At 54.4% G+C, this 15,720-nt stretch overlaps 1 protein-coding gene across 3 annotated transcripts in view; it reads left to right on the forward strand.

Moving 5' to 3' along the window:
- The window catches only part of PLXNA1 (plexin A1), a 111,980-nt gene that overhangs the window by 74,208 nt on the left and 22,052 nt on the right, over positions 1 to 15,720 (forward strand). For all 3 annotated transcript variants that reach the window (XM_084214212.1, XM_084214214.1, XM_084214213.1), the window contains exons 11-21: positions 3,482 to 3,578; positions 3,878 to 4,068; positions 7,618 to 7,769; positions 8,083 to 8,203; positions 8,527 to 8,663; positions 9,209 to 9,376; positions 10,250 to 10,343; positions 10,793 to 11,032; positions 11,191 to 11,334; positions 12,006 to 12,240; positions 13,583 to 13,725. In XM_084214212.1, the coding sequence (XP_084070338.1) occupies positions 3,482 to 3,578; positions 3,878 to 4,068; positions 7,618 to 7,769; positions 8,083 to 8,203; positions 8,527 to 8,663; positions 9,209 to 9,376; positions 10,250 to 10,343; positions 10,793 to 11,032; positions 11,191 to 11,334; positions 12,006 to 12,240; positions 13,583 to 13,725 (1,722 nt within the window). The remainder of the gene's footprint in view (positions 1 to 3,481; positions 3,579 to 3,877; positions 4,069 to 7,617; positions 7,770 to 8,082; positions 8,204 to 8,526; positions 8,664 to 9,208; positions 9,377 to 10,249; positions 10,344 to 10,792; positions 11,033 to 11,190; positions 11,335 to 12,005; positions 12,241 to 13,582; positions 13,726 to 15,720) is intronic.

A 15,720-nucleotide genomic window follows, 5' to 3' on the forward strand; every position in this document is an offset into this window, starting at 1 on the left:
AGGTGGGTGGGGCTGAAACATCCTCTGTCGTCTCTTCCACATTTGCCTTGTAAGCTCTTCAGGGAAGGACAGGGAGACTGGCTGGGTTAGGTAAGGAGCCAGGCAGTTCTCATCTCAGTTGCTGACTCACTTGATGACATCTTTTCTCCCATCCCCTTCTGGTGGCTGTGCTGCATCAGAGCACATCACTTTTGGGCACTGTTGGTTTGCTCTCAGGCTGTGCCTGTTGCTTTTTGCTCCCAGAGCACACATCCCTTTCCCATAGCTTGTCCTCACAGCAGTTTCCAAGCCAAATCATCCTTTGGCACAGCTGGGGGTCCTGGGCCCCTCTGTAGAGTGAAAGATGGTCTGACATCAGGACTGCCTGGGTAGGTGCATCCCCCCACTCACACCCATCCTGGCTTACTCTCCTGCTGCTCATCCCAGTCTGCTGCCAGCCACCGGGATTGATTAACTGGGAGGTTAATAACAGTTAAATGTTTAATGGGTGTTTAACACCATGTTAGCTCTGAACAGGGAGGAACCAGTGTGATGGAACCTGTTGGCTGTCTGTGAGCTCTTTTTTGGTTCCCATAGGATGGACAGATTGGTAAGCACCCCCTGCCTGATCCCCACCAGTTGTGAGGCCTTCAGGACTGGAAGGGGGCTGCTGCTTTACTTGGATGCTGTTGCCTCCCTGGCTATGGCTGTACCAGTGGGTGGAGAGGCCACTTTTGTGTTTACAGTATGACAAGGGCTATTGTGAGGAGGCCTTTTGGAAACACCTTTCAAAATACAAGACGTTTTGGAAATTAGATCTGATGGATCTCCAAGTCCCAGGAGGCCAAGCCTGGGGCCCCTGCAGCTGCAGCTCCTGCCTGTGCACAGCCAAGTCCTGACTCCAGCTCCAGTGTTCCACAGGGACCAGGAACAGTATCCAAGCCACAGACCCACTGCTGTCTCTGCAGGGCAGGTTAGAGGCTGTTGACAGTCATGCAGATGCAGAGGACACATTTTTCATTGATATCCATGTTCCCTTAGTGATCCCACATCTTGAACACCAGCTGAGACAACAGCTCCTGGTCTGCCACTTCCCTTCACACAGTCCTGTGCTCCTGCTGCTTCCCGCTGTCTGCTCCACCTCCCTGCCACAGCAAAGTCAGCATCCTCAGCACTGTCCTTTCCCAGAGAGAGACAGTCTCTCATGCAGTTGGCCCTTCCTGTGTCAGCACCGGTGCATGAAGAGTTAATGTTCTCCCTCCCTCTCCCCCTATTCTTCTTCCTCCAACCCACCTCCCAGAAGAACTAATTTCCAAAAGCAGCCGGGGCAGAGAGATGCAAATAAATGTTTTGGACAGCTGCAGGCTGGATGCCTTCCCGAGATGCCAGGGCCCCAAATGAGACATGTCAGAGTACAAATTGAAAATGCCAATTTCACTTATGCTGCCACGTGGCTCGTCACAGCTAAATTCTGCTCCGGCGCTGCCACCACCCTCCCCAGCATGTGCTCCCTCCTGCTGCCAGGGAATGGGCTCTGCTCACTGCTGTGGGTCTGGCCAGCTCCTTGATGAGGTTCTGTTGAGGATATCCTTGGGTGGGAGTAGGGTAGGGCAAGGTGAACAGATCTGGACTGCTAGTGGAGCTCTGGCTTCATCTTCCCAGGCCTGGTAACAGGGATGTTGCTGAGAGGCTCTGGTGGTGGATGGTGCAAGGTGGGGATGTGGTGAAAGCTGTCTGAGCAAACACAACAAGAGGTGCCATGTCCAGGGGTTGTGTTGGGGGTGATGGGGCTCTGCCTGTAGAGAGGAGATGGTGGTGCAGCTCTTGGCTGTGTTATGTCTGACAGCTGCTGTGTGCAGCTGAGCAGCAGCAGCCTTCCTCCCTGGGGAGGGCTGCATTTTGCGGTCCTCCACCCTGCATTTGGGTGGGGGGCTCATGGACAAGGGATCACCAAGAAAAGGCTGTAGTGGAGGACAAGGCTTGGCTCTCATTGGCAGCCTGTAGTGCTGAGGGAGGGGTGTGTTGCCATAGCCAGGTCTCACACTGGGCGTGTGCCCCATTTTGATGCCATGGCTGGTGATGCTGCCTGTCTGGGGGAGAGACTCAGCACAGCTTTGATGGTCAGGTGAGAACACTGCAGTGCTGTTTTCCAGCTGGCCTCCTTCATGGGCCACCCCTTGTGGAGGGGTCGAGTAGAACAGACCCTCTGCAGAGGGTCCTGTGTGGGGCAGCAGCTGAGGCAGGGCTGGAGGAGATGCTGAGGCCACCTCCCCTTGGAACAGCCTGGGGCTGTGAAAGGTGACACTGGGACGGGCTGGAGGTGGTGGCAGGGCTGTGGGTGAACCAGTGCCGGTGCATCCACTGCTCTCTAACAAACTCCAGCAAGCCATGAATCATTCATTTAATCTCTCCTGACACGCCTGTCATTTTCTCAGGCGAGGAGCGGGGAATTTCTTGCCGAAGGAGGTCATTAGCTGTCAGGGATGGTTCCAAATGCCTTCCTGCCTCTGTATCGATTAAACCTCTCTGTCTGCATGCAGGGGCTTTGCAGGGAATACTGATGGTGCTGCTGGGGCTGGGACTCAGATGTTGAGGCAGGGGAGAGGGGTCTGGGTGGGGAGAAGGTGCTGGCCAGGCTAGAAGGAGAAATGGAGGTGGATTTGTCTGGACAGCAGCAGGTCCAAGGGCCTGAGTTTTGGTCCCCTAAAGCTGGGGGGGCAGGATTCCCTGGTGTCACCTTCCTACATGGAAACTCAGGGTGGTAGTTCCAGTCCTGAAATGGAGAGCAGCCAATGTCCAAGCACAGTGTGGAGCTGGGAGTGAGGCACCTGGGGGTGTGGAGGGGAGGAGTGCTCTCTCCTGAGATGTTTCTGAGGGCTGATGTGGCAGTAGAGTGGTCCTCAGCTCTGTCCCACCCAGAGCCATTTGGCCACAGCTTTGTCCTTTTGTTATGGGCGATGGGGCTGGAGGGGACTGTGAGGGACATCCTCCCACTAGCTGTAGGGGGTGAGTCTACTGAATCCAGTCCTGTGATGTGCCCAGCCTGTCCTCCCCAAGCTTAACTAGTGATGATCATAATCCCAGATGTTCAACTGAGCTTCCCTGGAGTGGGGAGGACATGGGGAAGAGCTCAAGAGCCTTGTGGGGAGAAGTACATCTGTGCTGCAGAGGCACCATCTGTTTCTTCCTCTTCCAGCAGCAGCGGCTTCAGACCTTTGAGTTGATGGGCTTTGGGTCTATTTACAAACCCTCTGTTCTGCTGCTTGATCTTTTTTTGTCAGTCCAGCCCACTGGTTTCATGTGCTGTGACTGATGCTTTGATGAGTGGCTGTCAGACCTGTTTGTCCCTAACCAGCAAGTCCCAGCCAGGACCCCATCCCTCTCCTCTGGGCTGATGGGAGGCATCCATGTAATGGGATTGTATGTCTCTCTGTGTCCCTCACCACTAGGACATTTGTCTCAATAATTAACAGGCTCTGCCTTCTTCTGTTTCCTCCTGCAGTATTCCTACGAAGGGAATGACATCAGTGACCTGCCCGTCAACTTGTCTGTGGTCTGGAATGGGAACTTTGTCATTGACAACCCCCAGAACATCCAGGGTGAGTGAGGGATGGGATGGGACCTGGCCCAGGGCCCCCTCAGCCTCCAGCCCGCCCTGGCTCTGACCATAGTTTGCACCACGCTTTGGTGGGTTTTTACACAAGGGGCTTTTCCCAAGAAGCTTTGGGAGGCACTCTACTTTGGTGTTGAGTCCAGGGTGCTGCTGCCTCCAGCCTGTGGGGATTTGTCCCGCTGGGAGCTGGTGGGAAGGGCCAAGACCAGGTGCCTTTTTTCCCCCGAATCCTTTTCCCGTGGGCTGGGGGGCCGTGCTGACCCTGCCCTCCTCCCGCCCTTGCAGCCCACCTGTACAAGTGCTCGGCGCTGCGGGAGAGCTGCGGGCTGTGCCTCAAGGCCGACCCGCGCTTCGAGTGCGGCTGGTGCGTGTCGGAGCGGCGCTGCTCGCTGCGCCAGCACTGCCTGGCCTACGAGAGCAGCTGGATGCACGCCAGCAGCGGCAGCAGCCGCTGCACCGACCCCAAGATCACCAAGGTATGTGCCACACCCTGCGCCGGCCCCAGGGTCACCAAGGTATGTGCCACACCCTGTGCCGAGGGACCCTGATGGGATATGGAGATGGGGATGGGGCTCTCCGGGCAGCTCACAGCAGCCAGATCTACTCAGTGTTTAGTAGTTGAGTGATTTTTGTCACCAGTTTCATTTCCAAGGCTAAAATCCTCTCTCTACCACCCCCCTGCACTGGGCTTTCTGGCTCATTTCCAAAATTCCAACTCTTCCTGCGCATGACTGAGGGATCCAGGGAAGCTCTAGGTTGCTTCTCTTGCCATGTGCACTGGGGCCAGTAGTTCATCATCATCATCCCATTTCCCTGACAGCTTTTATGACCTTCGCTTTTCAGATTGTGTATATTAATATTCACATGCCTGTTGGGCTGGGATCCAGGTTCACAAGGAGGGACTGGTGGGTATTTCAGCTGGATACCTTCTGCTAACCCAGGCTGGCTGGGCCTCGAAGGTGTTAATTACTGGAGTCTTAGCACAGGATCTGATCTGTTTGGGTTTCAGTGCCTTATCTGATGGAGGCTGGAAATGAGTCTTGGCTTTTCCCAGTGCGTGCTGCCTGCCTCTCACACGGATGGGCCCTGCAGTGTGCTGGGTGCCAGCCATGTGGAGGGAGAGGGGAACAGCCCTGCTGGGCACATCCCTGCCTGCAAGAAGTACTGCCTGCAGAGTTGCCTGGGGCTGGTAAAGTGCTGGCAGGAGAAGGGATCCATTCCTGAAAAAGTGGGATTGAACCTCAGTCTGCATCCCTACATGGAAGTTTGCCCTTGTGTGCAGAGCTGCAGGGCTCCCTGTCAGCTTCCCACTGTGATCAGGCTAACTTCCCAAATCCAGACCCCTGGGGATGGTGGGAGTGGAGAATGCTGTGGGGCAGGTCATGGCCTCGCTGTAGGCTGTGCCCTGGTCCTCTTGTGTTCAGGTGGCCAAGGCTGCAGGCATTTACACACACCCCGCTCACAGCAGCTTCCCAGCAGCTGATGGTGCCTGGTCACAACAGTTGGTCCAGAGCTGATGGTAACAGCTCTTCCACCCTGAATCATTATGAGATTTTACAGTAATTGCAGGTGTTGCAGGAACAGATCTGTTAGCAGGTGGGCTTGACCTTGGCACTGCTCTGTGTCATTGCCCTGGGAGGTGGCAGTTGGTGTGGATGTGCAGTGGTTGTTGGTGCAATGCTGCTCCTGTAGCCTGCCTGTTGCCTCCCACTACCCCAGTCCCACACCTGGGCTGTGGGCATGCTTGCAAGGGGTCCACAGAAAAGCCTAGTGTAAAAAGGGCAGCATAGGCTGATGGGGGAGAAGAATCTACAGTGGTTTCATGAGGAGGTGGAAGCTCCTTCCTGGCCAGCTCACCAGAGTGCAGGTGTCTTCATGGGTGGTGGGGCTGGGCTGGGAGGTGACCATGATTCTTCATCCTTGAATCATTTGCCCGTTGCTCAGTGGTGGGGACAAGCCCCTTCCAAACCTCTGTGGTGTCTTGCCTAGTGCTCACTGTGACCCTCAGAGTGACATCCTTTCCCTTGGGAAGGGGGTTCCCCTTGGCCTCTGCACCGGAGCTGAGAGCAAGACAGCTGCTTGTACCCGCTGGAGCTGGTTGCTTGTTGATGTAAAAGGACCCTGTGAAACCAATTAGGAGAAAAGCAGCATTGTTTGTTGGGGCCAGGGGTCCGGCGGTGGAGAGGGGAAAAGGGGGGTTGAGCAGCTATTGCTCTCCTTGGCAGCTCCCCCCTCCCACACACCTTGTTTAGCTGTGACCTCCCTCTGCTGGGGGGCCAACAGTGTCACTTCATTCCTGGGCTCCTTCCTCCCCGAGCACGTGGCCCTTGTCAGCTTTGCTGCGGAGGAGGAGGCTGGAACACGCAGGAGCAGCTTTTAACACTCATTTAGAAACACCAAACAAACAGCCACTTCTGCCAGCCACCCTGCCACAGCTTTCTGAAGGGGAAGACCCAACATGCTGCTGTCTGCAGCTGCTAGAACAAGCTCCAATCCCAGACTTGGGCAGGGGCTGAACAAGGTTTAGGCAAACAGTGGTTCCCCACAGCCCCTGAGGGTTTTGTTGCTGTGTAAATAGTGAGCTGTGACTGCCTCGGCATGACCCAGGGTTCAGGCACCAGTTCGAGCTCTGATGCTGGCCTGGGACACGTCCTGCAGGATGCCTGTGTGGAAGGGGACTGGGTGCTCCTGTGGGAGTTCCTGTGTGCTGAAGGTCACCAGCCCAGTGTGAATCCAGAGGGCAGAAGTTAACCCCAGAGGCAATGGCTGTAGTGGGACTGTGCAAAAACAGCTCCTGGCTCCATGCAGTCCATCAGGGTTGATGATGTGGACAGTGTCCACTGCTGCATATTTCCCACCCTCAGCTCATCTGCTTTTCCTTGCTGTGGAGATGATGTTTGGCAATGAGCCCTTCACGACGAGGAGGAGGAGGAGGGTCCACCTGGCTCAGGCTCCAGGGCTACAACTGCCCAGCTTTGCCAAGAATGGAAAGAGCTTACATGCACTTGGTCGTGACTTAAACCTGTCCAGGAGCTGGGCTTAGTGCAAGCAGAGGTGCTAGAGGGGAGGAGAGGCTGCTCTCAGCCAGGAGAGCAGAGGAGGCCATCACCTGCAACAGAACCATCCCTTCCCCTGGGTCAGGGTGTGATTTCTTCCTGGACTGACTCAGCCTCTCCTTCTCCTGCCGCCTTCTCCTCTGCTGTGTCTTTGTGTGACTGGGGACCCAGCTGTGTCCCTGGCCCAGTCAGGGCATGCAGCTCTGCCATTCATCCCAGTTAGTGCTGCAGGTGGGCGCTTGACCTCGGGGCCAGCAGTCACTGATGTAAAACTGCCTGTAATTGCCTGGTTAGAGGCAGCATCCCCACACACCTTGGAACAGGGCCCACACCTCTGTTCATCCCTCATTCTGCCACTGTCTGTCAGGCCACACCTGTCTGCTTTATTGGGCATCATCCTGGTAAATGAGGCGTGGTGCTGTGCTGAGGTCCCCTCCCTTCCCAACTGGCCTCAGCAAAGGGTTTGCTGGGGAAGAGCAATGCATTTTCCCCCACTTGCCATTTCACCTCTGCAGGGACCTGTCGGAGATGCTTTCTCCTTTGAGGACATCTTGGACATGGGAATCTCATCCCTGGGCACCTGGGACCTGGCCAAAAGCCAGCCACAGCCAGGGGCTTCCTTGCTGGCTCAGCTGGAGCCATGGCTGAAGCTGCCCTGTCTCCTTCAACTCTTGTGTCCTTGTCACCTAGGAGGTGGATGTGCCTGCAGGAGGGTGTCCCTATGCCAGCCCTCTGCTTGGACACATCTCATGTCTCCTGGCTTGTTCCTGGGGGGATTTTGTGGATACAGCTGTCACTGGGGAAGTCTTTCCTGCTCTATAGGCAGCTTACAGATGTGCTGGCATTTCTCATCACCTGTCTGCTCCTTGCTGCTGTAACACACATCCTGCAGCTGCCCGGGCTGCAGCCTGCCCGAGTGAGGTGTCCCTGTGGCTCTGCATCCTGGTGACAGACCATGCTCTCTCCTAGCTGTTCCCTGAGACTGGCCCCAAACAAGGAGGGACCCGTCTGACCATCACTGGCGAGAACCTGGGCCTGAAGTTTGAGGATGTTCGCTCGGGTGTCCGAGTGGGCAAGGTGGCGTGCATCCCCATCGAGAGCGAGTACATCAGCGCCGAGCAGTAAGTGCCTGCCGAGGGCTGGGTGTGCTCCACGGCACCTCAGGAGGGTTAGGACAGCAGTGATGGTGCTCAAATACTGCCCGTGGCTGCAAAAGAAACAGAGCTGACTGGGCTGAGCTGGGAGGGAAGTACCTGCTGGTTGTGGTTGCTCTGGGAAGAGCCCAGAGGGTTTGGGGAAGCTTCTCTGAGGGCTGGCACTGTCAATTGCCACCACCTTGGTTTCTCATGGATCTGCTGGCACCTGAGACCTTTGCTTTGCACAGGGAGTGTCTTGGTGCCAGGACACTGAGAGTTTCTTACTCTACTCTCTTAGGATTGTGTGTGAAATTGGAAATGCTAGCCAGAGCAAGGTGCATGAGGCGCGGGTAGAAGTGTGCATCCGTGACTGCACGCCCAACTACCGGGCCATATCCCCCAAGACCTTCACCTTTGTGGTAAGCCCTGTGCTGGGGACAGGTCTGTCACCTTGAAAGGGAGGCGTTGCTGGGTGGTTTTGGGTGGTTTTCTGGCTGAGTTGGAAAATTTACCATCATTTTCCTGAGGGGGAGGCGGGGGAGTCTCTGGTCAGGCATTGAGTCATGATGATTGAATTTCTCCAAGGCTGCCACTGCTCTGCTTCCACTGCCAGGCTTCAGTACTGCTGCTGTCTCACAGGTCCCTCTGCTCTGTGGCCCTGTCACCTGGTTGAAGCTGTTAGGGGATGTGGGTTTCAGCTCCCAGCCTATCTGACTCCAGGGATGCCCTTTTCCTTTGACAGACGCCCACTTTCTCCCGTGTTGTCCCAGCCCGGGGCCCTCTCTCTGGTGGCACCTGGATCGCCATCGAAGGCACCCACCTCAACGCCGGCAGCAACGTCTCCGTGACCATCGGGGGACGGCCCTGTGCTTTTTCATGGTGAGGGGCACAGAGGGTGGTGGAGGGTGGGCAACAGGCACCTTTGAAGGCAGTGGGACCCCCAGACAGAGCAGCAGCCAAAAGCCTGGGCTAGGAAGCCAGGAGAGACCATGGGAGCCAAACCCCCTGAGTGGCCAAAGGTGTCTCCTCTTGAAACCTCTGTGTGTCAGAGGCTGCAGGAAGAGCCCTAAGAACAGAGATTTTTCTCTAAAAGCACAAAGCCCTGAGGCATGAAGTGGATAATTTTTAGATTAGGGATGATAATGGAGCGGCTCTTTAAATATTTTCCTGCGGTAATTACTGGTTATCAGCCCTAATCGCTGCTGTTTGCAGCCGCCGCACGATGGGAACGCTCAGGAGCTGCTCAGTCTTTCCCGGCTGCCTTTTGTTTCATTTCTTGGCTTTTTGTTTTTTCTTTTTTCCCTCCTTTCTCTCTTCACCCCCCAGCTGTTTCAGAAGGGGAGAGGGGCTGGGGCAGGGGGCTCCCTGGCTGCCCTGGCCTCCCTCCTGCCCGGGCACTGACAGGTTGTGTGTTTCTGCCGCAGGAGAAGCGCCCGTGAGATTCGGTGCAGGACCCCCCCAGGGCACACCCCCGGCGGCTCCCCCATCCTCATCAACATCAACCGGGCAGAGCTGAGCAACCCAGAGGTGAAGTACAACTACACAGAGGACCCCACCATCCAGAAGATTGATCCTGAATGGAGCATCAACAGGTGAACTGCAGGGAGCTTGTGGCATGCACGGGGGACTGTTTCCCATATGGGTTTCCTGCTCCTGATGGGCACATCTCAGTGCTGTGATAACTGCCAGGCTGCACTCCAGAGATGTGGCAAGAGGAGTGTGAGCAATGGCTTGGCACCAGGGCCCTGCTAACTCCTGGCCTACAGTGCTCAGCCTGGCAGGGGGCAAGAGCAGAGAGTGCTTTGGATCTGCTTAATTTCAGCTTGACATTTGGTGGCGGCAAATAAAATTAAAATATTTCCCATCGGGGGATTTTTTGAAATGTTTACATATTTTTCTAAAAGGCTTCAATTGGCTGGAGAGGAGGCGAAGGAATCCATTAAGAGCTAGTGCCAAGGGAAACCTTCCCCAGGCTGTTGATGAGGAGCAAGCTCCCCAGAGGCATGGCCAAGGTGTCTGGGAGCACGGGGCTTTTAACACCAAGTCATGGAGAAAACCTGGCAGAGTTCAGCCTCTCCTGTCACCCATTGCCTCTGTGGTGGAGAAGGGGTGGCAGAGAGGAGCTTTTACTTCTTGGGATGCTTTCCTGTTGTGAATGCTTCGTTGACTTTAGCTTGGGAACCATCTTCAGACCCTAAACCTGCACACAGGGCGGGATGTCAGTGTTAATCACCAGGTTTTATATCTCTAGCTGGCCCTTGGGTCAGCTGAAATGATTTGACATTGGTGCATGCCAAGTTCTGCCAGGGAGCAACATATGGGTGGGATAAGAGGTACCTGAGGCATGGTGCCTCACCCAGGCTGGGGCAGGTGGGATCTGGCTGGACATGATGGCTGATTCCTTCCTAGAACTGGGGATCCAGTGCCAAGCTGCCTTTCCTAACCCACTGTCTCCATGTCTCTAGTGGTGGGACGTTGCTGACTGTGACTGGCACCAACCTGGCCACCATCAAAGAGCCCAGGATCCGGGCCAAGTACTGCAGCTCTGAAAGGGAGAATGTAAGTGGTGCTGGCTGGGGCTGGGGGTAGAGCACAAAGAGGAGGGATGCTGTCTGTGTGCAATGCAGGGCAGAAAGTGCACCCTTTGCCCTTCAGGTGTGATGGCCTGGAGGGGTTGAAGTCCAGGGGCTGCCAATCTCTCTGCAGAGCCTCCAGCAAGATGCTTTCAGGAGAGGGTTGAGACCTCAGCATTCAAAACTGGTGGGAGGTTTGTGGGACATCTATAGGATATATAGCCCATTTTCAGCTTGCCACCCCTTGCACATCCATTGCAGACAGGAGTCCGTCTCTGCCCTGGGGTGGGATGTGATGCCTGTTGGTAGAACAGAACAGGAGATTCCAAAGCTGAACCCTGTGTCCAGAGCCGCTGCTTTCAGGAGATCCTTGTGGGGTCTGATCCTGCCCACACTGTTGGGACTGGGTCTGACCTCGTTCCATGCCTCCTGCAGAACTGCACTGTCTACAATGACACCACCATGGTGTGCTACGCTCCCTCCATTGACAACCCTGTGCGGAGCCCTCCGGAGCTTGGCGACCGCCCAGATGAGATCGGCTTTGTCATGGATAACGTCCAGGCCCTGCTGATCATCAACACCACCAATTTCGTCTACTACCCAGACCCTGTCTTTGAGCCACTCAGCCCCACAGGGATGCTGGAGCTGAAGCCCAGCTCTCCCCTCATCCTCAAGGTAAAGAGTTTGCACCTGGGGACAGAGGTAGGGGCATGTCCCTCGGTGGAGGTGGCATTTTGTCTCTCCTGGAGCAAAGATTTTGCTGTGTGTTGGGTTTTTTTTAAACATTCCCCATTGCATGAGAGCTGACAGTCTCATTCCTTGTTCCCTCAAAGGGCAGGAACTTGCTCCCACCAGCTGCTGGTAACTCCCGCCTCAACTACACGGTGCTGATCGGAGACACTCCCTGCACCCTCACGGTCTCTGAGACACAGCTCCTCTGCGAGTCCCCCAACCTCACTGGCCAGCACAAAGTCACAGTAAGTGCTGACACTGGTGCCTTTGCTCCTTGTGCCTCATGTGTCTCAGAATGTCAGTCTTTATGCCAGCACCAGCCCTGCTGTGTGCTCGTCCTTGAGTGAGGACCAGATAATAGGTGTATGTGTGAGAGCGTTCCACAGGAGTCATCATCCTGCTCCTTAGGCATCCCTCTTCCTAATTACATGTTTGGTAGGACCAAATACTTTGTCACCCTCCCCCACACTCAGCTTGGTGTTACTGTGCCCCGGCTGGCGCTGGATGCAAGACAGGGAGGATTGCCGCCTCTCCCCCTCGGTGCTGGCACATGCTGCAAGGCAGGGTCCTTTGTTTGTGGGGTTGTAGTGCAGCAGTGCTCGCGCTCCAGGACTCTGCCATCTTAAAAGGGACCCAGCACAGTCCTCCCCAGGCTCCCCATCCGTGGGGAAACTCGCTTTACATCCCATCTGTTACTGTAATGTTGTCTGAATGAGACATCAAACTCTGCCTGCTCCACGTGCACCGGCGGTGTGTGCGCTGCATGCCATTGAAGCGCCGCGCACTGCTCCCCACCAGCCCCTGCCGTGCCGTTTGCCCTGGGCTGGGAGTCACGCCCCAGTTCCCAGCAGGGAGGGCTCCCTGTGGCACACATTCCCTGACAGCAGGGCTCATTTTTTGCCCTGCTGTGGTGCAGATCAAGGCTGGAGGGTTCGAGTTCTCGCCGGGGACGCTGCAGATCTACTCGGACAGCCTGCTCACCCTGCCCGCCATCATCGGCATCGGCGGCGGCGGCGGCCTGCTCCTCCTCATCATCATCATCGTCCTCATCGCCTACAAGCGCAAGTCCCGGGATGCTGACCGCACCCTGAAACGTCTCCAGCTGCAGATGGACAACCTGGAGTCCCGGGTGGCCCTGGAGTGCAAAGAGGGTGAGGGATCCCTTTGTCATCGGCACGGGGGTCTTTGGGTGTTTCTTACTGCTCCAACCCTTTCCTTACTGCCTTTCAGAGAGGGAATGGGAATGGGCAGAACTGCTTTGTCAGTGGCAGTGAATTTTAGGTGGGATTTGGTGATTTTTCCAGTTAAGAAGTTCTTCTCCATTTCTCCAAGTGGGAGAAAAGAGAGCAAGCAGGGTAGCGAAGGCTTCCTGTGAGTGGGCAGTGGATCTCTCATTATGTGACAGACAGAAGCTGTGAAATTGGACAGAATTCCTTGTATGATACTGCTGATAAAACCTAATTGCCCATTATCCCCCTGAGCTGGCTCCAGAGGCCCCGACCCTGCCAGCCACAGCCACAAGCAGCCCGGACACTGTGAATGAAGCAGGCACTGAAAACAAGATAATAAAAAGGGGAAAGAAAGACAAACCTTTGCTCCCCCAAGTCCCCATCCCTCCACATGCCTGTGGATGGCACTGGTGACAGGGAGAGGGGAGGGAGCTGGTGGAGGGGATGGTGTCTTGTCTTCCACAGCTGGCAGATAAAAGGATCTGCTTTTAATTAAAAGGCACAATCTCTTCCCTGCCTTTTCTCTTTTCTAGTCCCACTAGTTACAGATAAGATAGCACGCCTTTCAAGCTGACGGTTTGTTTTTTCTCATCAGGCTGACGAGCCTGCAGTCCTCTGCCTGGCTTTCAGCTCCCTTTAAAGTGCTGTTAATTTGATTTTTCTGAGGGTTTTCTCCCCCCACCCCAACCCCCTTCCCTAGTGCATTTCCAGGACTCTTCTCCCATCAGCTTTTCCCTGTAGGTGCAATTAAAGGTTCAGGACCCCCCTGGATCATGTTCCCCTGAGAGTCACAGCTGCCTCTGCTGGGATCGGGAGGTTCTGGGGTGGGTGTGTTCAAGCTCTTCTCTCAAGTAGTATTTAGGTCAAAAAGAAATGAGGGCAATCTTGTGATTTAGGCTAACATTTTCCCCAAGAAGCTCTGTTTTTGTTCAAACCTTGCTGTTCCTCCCTGCCCCCAGCATCCCTGGGAGGCTGCAAGTGCTGGGCAGGGGGGATTTGACCCCCCTGGGACCTGGCAGTTCTGTTCCCAAATCTGCCACTTCATTTATTCCAGGGATGTCATCCCCACACTCTGCAGCTCAATTTCTCCATCTGTGAGATGGGGACAGCAATCACAGCCTGCCAGGAAGAGGAATGCTGAGAATATTCATGCCTTGGGGAGGGTCCACCCGTGTGGTGCTGGGGGTGTGATGAGGGGCTGAGTGCCAACGCTGTGTGCTGAGACTCCAGGATGTGCTGTTTAATTCTGCTTTTCCTTCCCTAGCCTTTGCTGAGCTGCAGACAGACATCAACGAGCTGACCAACGACCTGGATGGGGCTGGCATCCCCTTTCTGGATTACCGCACCTACGCCATGCGGGTTCTCTTCCCGGGGATAGAGGACCACCCTGTGCTGAAAGAGATGGAGGTGTGGGTCTGTCTGTCTGTCTGTCTCTGTAGTGTTTCACATTGGGGATGTGCCCCTGCACAGTCCCCTGCACGAGCCCCTGTGCCCCTGGGCTGGAGAGATGCTTTGCTTGGATGCTGGCCCGGCGTGGTGCATCTCTCCACGTGGCAGCCGGCGTGGAAGTGGACTGGCTGCCAAATGGTTACTGCGTTCTCTGACATTAATATCAATATTTATATTAATATCATTGCTGCTGTCATTTTCTACAGCACTTGCTTTATTCAATTGGGTTTATTTGATGCCTGACTGGTCGCTTGTTTTTAGCAGGGTTGTCTGACATCGCCTGCTTGCTTGGCTCCATTTCCCCATGCAGAACCCATGCTTGGCATCCTTCCTCTGCTCCCCAAACCAGCTCCTTCTCTTCTTCTGTCCTCCCCACCTCAGTATAATTTAGTGCATGCAATTGCATAGCAATTGCCTCTCGTGTGCTGGGCTGCTGAGGCCACTCTTGATTACAAGAGGAAGGAGGGGGGTGACCTTCGCTTCCCCTCACTGCTGACCCAGCACAGTAATTAATGTCGACGTGGGCTTCACAATGTATTTAGGAGAAGTAATTGGCCCTGGTGCAAGATGCACGGTCACTAATTACAACACAACAAGCTCTTACCAACTGCAAGTGCACGTGCTGGTGTTGTACGCCAGCATGGCTACAGCGTGGGCCCTGGCCCTCTGCCTGCTCTGTTTCCCCAGCCCCTAATCCCAGCTCTGGAGGGTGGTGGGGACCCTGTTTCCATGGATTTCCCCTTGCAGCTCAGGTTTCCGGATGCTCAGAGCCAAAGCAGGCGTGTAGGTCTCCCTGGGGCACAGCCCTTCCTGTCTGTGCAGATGCCTGGCTCTTCTCTCACCTCTGCTCTTGCTCTTAAAGAATTTCCCTAAAGAGGAAAAGTGGAAAGGGTATCAAAAAGGGTATCAGAGGAGGAATTTTGCATTTGCTGTGGCAGGCTGGGTAGACTTTGTCCATTTCCAGCTCCTAACCCAAAACATCCTGCCTGAGAGCACACCAGCTCAGCCTGGCCTGGGAAGCAAGGGGTTAAATTTGCGAAGGGGAAAAAAAATCCCCAAAAGAGATTAAATAAAGCAACTAGAGTTGTGTAAGCTTCATATAATTTAATCAGGTTTGCTTTTATTTGTCTCTTTACTCAGAGTGTAACATTAGCTATTGCAAGTGACGGAAGGAAGCTTGCTCACGCACATGCTAATCCACAGTGAGCACCGGTACCAGCTCCCTTCCTCTGCAGGGTTTAGGGGCAGGCTGGCTGCTTTATGAGAATTTAAGCCTAATTAAATATTTAACTCAGTATTGTTCATATATTTCTGCTAATGATCAAGACAAGGACTTGTTGGGAAGCAGGGTTTTTGTCCAGCGGTAAAGAGTATTTTGGAGAGGGAAGTTACAACTGTGAGGAATTTCACTGAACTGAAGAGCACCAATACAAAGTTTTGATTGAAGTGAAATGATTTGATGTGTCAAAACTCTGTTCTTCATTTTGAGTTGGTGTTTTGAAATGAAAAGGGTTGTTTTGTCTCCAAATACCGACATGAAGCGAAATTTAATGCTTATTCTCCCAATCAGGAAGACAAGGGGGGGAATTAAAGAAAAACCTGATGTTTTATCACAGGAAGGCTTTTATTCAGAGGAAACCATCTTTTCTAGTGGGAAATTGTAGTGTTGTAAAAATATTCATTTCTGATAACAAATGTGGTCAGGGCTGGCCAGAGCTGGGCTGCTGATGGCAATGCAGGTGTGAAAGCATCCAAGCCCAATCCCTGCTGGGTGCTACGTGGCCAAATACAGCCAGAAATACAGCTTCAAATGTCTCATGAGTACAGGGACTTTTTTGGGGTGTGTCTGCAGGGGGACAGAGACAGATTTCTGCTATTATTTCCCTATCTGAAATCCATCCCCACAAACCAGGCGGGTTTGCTGCAGGTGGAGCTCGGGCTTGTGGCTTTATT

Source organism: Fringilla coelebs (genome assembly GCF_963513975.1).
Source record: "Fringilla coelebs genome assembly, chromosome: 13".
Classification (NCBI taxonomy): Eukaryota; Metazoa; Chordata; class Aves; order Passeriformes; family Fringillidae; genus Fringilla; species Fringilla coelebs.